Below are 3651 nucleotides of genomic sequence, written 5' to 3'. Positions count from 1 at the left end.
TGCCCAGAAGCATTGCAGTTAGAACATAATGTGTGCCAATTCCTGAGAAATTACAAAAAATATGTGAAAAGAAAGATGAACAAGAATCATCGATAGGGGAAAAAAGAATTTTGGTTCCTTCCATTTAACACCTTATCTTTTAGCTGACAACCTTTGGTTCAAATCTTACATAGAATGAAAAAAGTGTTTATCTAAGTGTAGTTCATGGATTCCAGTACAGTGGCGGAGCCAGGGGTCTTCCCTGGACTTCCATGGAATACCAAAGAACTACTGATTCATTGATATACTACTCCTAGCTTGCTGCATATTTGTTGCCATATTGCTACTGTATTGCACAAATGAATACCAAGGAATACCGAGCAGGAAATTCCTGGCTCCGCCACTGTTCCAGTATAAACAATGTTTCTCCTAAGACCTGCCAGCTCGATCTTTGGAAAATTGGTAGTTTAAAGTGAACTGCTTCCAAGATTGATTTAGTCATTATTGGCCAGACAAAACTTCACTTTTCTTTTTCGAGAGATATACCAATAGTCTGTTTTATGTTGATTATCCTCGTTTGAACCAGGTGTGAAAGTCTCACCAGTTAAGAAGCCCTAGAAAAAATACACGATGAGGAATTGCTTCATGCCACATATATCATTGGATAACCAAACATGCTATTTCTCAAACAAATGCTGATGGACCAATCCAGCCTCATGTATAGGGCAAATTGTACTTGAAGTAAATTAGGAGGTTCAAACCTGAATTTTGAACTAGTCACTTTGCTACAATCTTTACATTTTTTTTACTAATGTTTGATTTTTAATATGAAAAATATTACGCCCTCTGTAAACAAATATTAGTCCCTCCCTGAAATGTCTTATATTTGTTTACAGAGGTAGTACCTTTTAGACTTTTGCACATTCCTGTCTACAGGTCAGAAAAGTCACTCGATGAATTCTTTTAGGTTAATCATATGACTTTTATTTGCTTATATTTGTAATAATGATCCACGTGGCCTATCAGAATACTAATACTTTATATTTCTGTTTGCATACGCATTTTTAAGTGACTCCTTGCATATAATATTTCTTTGAGATTATCACCAACAGTGATTCTTATTGTTTCAATGGATCTTTATCTTGTACAGATATCAGTTGTAGGTGTTTATGTTTTCCTATATGGACAACTATACTTGGTTCTCAGTGGATTACAGAGTGCTCTGCTGATTAAAGCTCATCACCAGAATATGAAGTCCTTAGAAACAGCCCTTGCATCTCAATCTTTTCTTCAGTTGGGACTGCTCACAGGATTACCTATGGTGATGGAGCTAGGGTTGGAGAAGGGTTTCAGAGCAGCTTTGAGTGACTTCATCCTCATGCAACTGCAGGTTGCTTCAGTTTTTTTCACATTCTCTCTTGGAACAAAAGCTCACTATTATGGGCGTACTATTCTTCATGGTGGCGCTAAATATCGACCAACGGGGCGTAAATTTGTAGTTTTTCATGCGAGCTTTACAGAAAACTATCAGTTGTACTCTCGGAGTCACTTTGTCAAAGCTTTTGAGCTGATCTTCCTTTTGATAATCTATCACCTATTTAGGAAATCTGATGGAAAGTTTCATGTGATGGTCACATATTCAACATGGTTTATGGCAATGACTTGGCTGTTCGCACCTTTTCTTTTCAATCCAGCTGGTTTTGCTTGGCACAAGATTGTTGACGACTGGGCAGATTGGAATAGATGGATGATGAACCAAGGGGGAATAGGTGTGCAACCAGAAAAGAGTTGGGAGTCATGGTGGAATGCTGAGAATGCGCATCTCCGCTACTCGGTGCTTAGTTCTAGGATTATTGAAGTATTGCTCTGTTTACGGTTCTTTGTTTATCAGTATGGACTTGTCTATCATCTCAAGATATCTCATGATAACAAGAATTTTCTTGTGTACTTGCTTTCTTGGGTTGTGATAATTTCCATTGTTGGGCTGGTCAAGGTATACGCTTCGTCTTGAATGTCTTTGTTTCCGGCAACTGTGATACTTCACCGTTATACTGATTTTTTTCTGAATTTTCTGCAGCTTGTTAATTGTGCTAGTCGTCAGTTAAGCTCAAAGCACCAACTCATCTTCAGGTTCATAAAGTTGTTGACATTCCTGGCAGTAGTGACTTCCTTTATCCTTCTATCTTGCCTGTGCAAACTATCCATCATGGATTTGATCGTCTGTTGCCTTGCGTTCATTCCAACTGGTTGGGGCCTCCTCCTTGTAAGTATCAATAATGCACTCTACCAATTGTTCAACATTCTCTTCCACAATTGCCCTAATTCCCTCCTTACTGCACAGATTGTTCAGGTTTTGAGGCCGAAAATAGAATACTATGCAATATGGGAGCCTATTCAGGTCATTGCTCACGCTTATGACTACGGAATGGGTACACTGCTATTTTTTCCAATTGCTGTACTAGCATGGATGCCTATTATCTCAGCTATCCAAACTCGGGTTCTTTTCAATAGAGCGTTTTCACGGCAACTGCAGATCCAACCTTTTATTATTGGTAAAACTAAGCGGAGGTAACTGATGGTTTCATGCGGATGAGAACTGGATTTGTGAATATGATGTATTGGTTGGTCAGGATGATAATAAGCCTCTGTATTTTGTGGTGTAAATATATTGTGTGGTACTATTACTGTATCATACATCATTCTTTGGTCCATGTCGTTGACCAATCTAACAGCTCAGTTTTGATGTAGACTTACATTGTATCCTCAGTACCATTCATGTAATACGAAAGCGTTATACTTTTTGGCTTTTTAGAAAAAGTGGAACTGTTGTACTATTGCTGTTGGACAAATCATGTTAGATACTCTCTCCGTTCACTTTTATAAGTCATTTCAGACAACTGAAAATGAGCTACTTTGCACCCTGTCTGAAATGTCTTCAAGGCCTTATAAAAGTGAACAGAGGGAGTAGTATATATTAGAGGAACATGGGTCCCTTTTGTACTTATATTTTTGCAAAAATGGGTCTATTTCTTGGAAAAGTGAAGTGTTCTCGCTGTTTATGTGTGTCCATTGACAAGTTTCTAGGAGCAACGTTCTTAGTTTCAAGTGAAATGCACTTGCGGTACATTAACTTGTCCTGCGTACTCACATTCTAGCCCACAAACTGGCAACTTAGAATTTTGTAATGCTAAACCTGTCTCACATGCTCACTTTTGGTTCAAATCGACCCCGAAATGAAGCCACGTCAGATGAAATATGTGGTGTGCTGAGTTCGCAGAGGGGTGGTTTTAGCTGGACTGTTTTTATGGCAAAGCACCCTGTGTTTATGTGATCCACTGTTAGACTATGTATAACTTCTGTACCTATGTACGTATATGGTACATATTGTAACACAACCATTATATATAATGAGATAAGCCACCCCTAGAGGGTTGTGCTGGTTCCCCAAAACTTATTGTCTTACATGGTATCACGCTAGGTTACGATCGCTTCCGCTTCTAAACCCTAATACCCGCACCGCCGCCGCCGCCGCCGCCGCTTTCACCGCCGCCGCCGCGCCACCGATCGCGCCGCCGCCATGTCGAGCGCCGCCACCACCGGTTCCACTGCTGCGGGCTTCCTCCCGGCCTCTCTTGCGGCTCTGCTCAACCTCCCGCTCGATGCCGTCTCTGT

At 40.3% G+C, this 3651-nt stretch overlaps 1 protein-coding gene across 1 annotated transcript in view; it reads left to right on the top strand.

The window, feature by feature from the left end:
- The window catches only part of LOC123136611 (putative callose synthase 8), a 22512-nt gene extending 19699 nt beyond the window's left edge, over positions 1-2813 (top strand). The window contains exons 39-42 of the mRNA XM_044556034.1: positions 292-295; positions 1130-1972; positions 2057-2242; positions 2321-2813. Coding sequence (XP_044411969.1) covers positions 292-295; positions 1130-1972; positions 2057-2242; positions 2321-2551 — 1264 coding nt within the window. The 3' untranslated portion in view covers positions 2552-2813. The remainder of the gene's footprint in view (positions 1-291; positions 296-1129; positions 1973-2056; positions 2243-2320) is intronic.
- The last annotated feature ends 838 nt before the right edge of the window (positions 2814-3651 follow it).

Source organism: Triticum aestivum, chromosome 6B (assembly GCF_018294505.1).
Source record: "Triticum aestivum cultivar Chinese Spring chromosome 6B, IWGSC CS RefSeq v2.1, whole genome shotgun sequence".
Taxonomy (NCBI): Eukaryota; Viridiplantae; Streptophyta; class Magnoliopsida; order Poales; family Poaceae; genus Triticum; species Triticum aestivum.
Note: the sequence above shows the minus strand (reverse complement) of the source record. Positions and strands in the feature narration are given on the sequence as shown.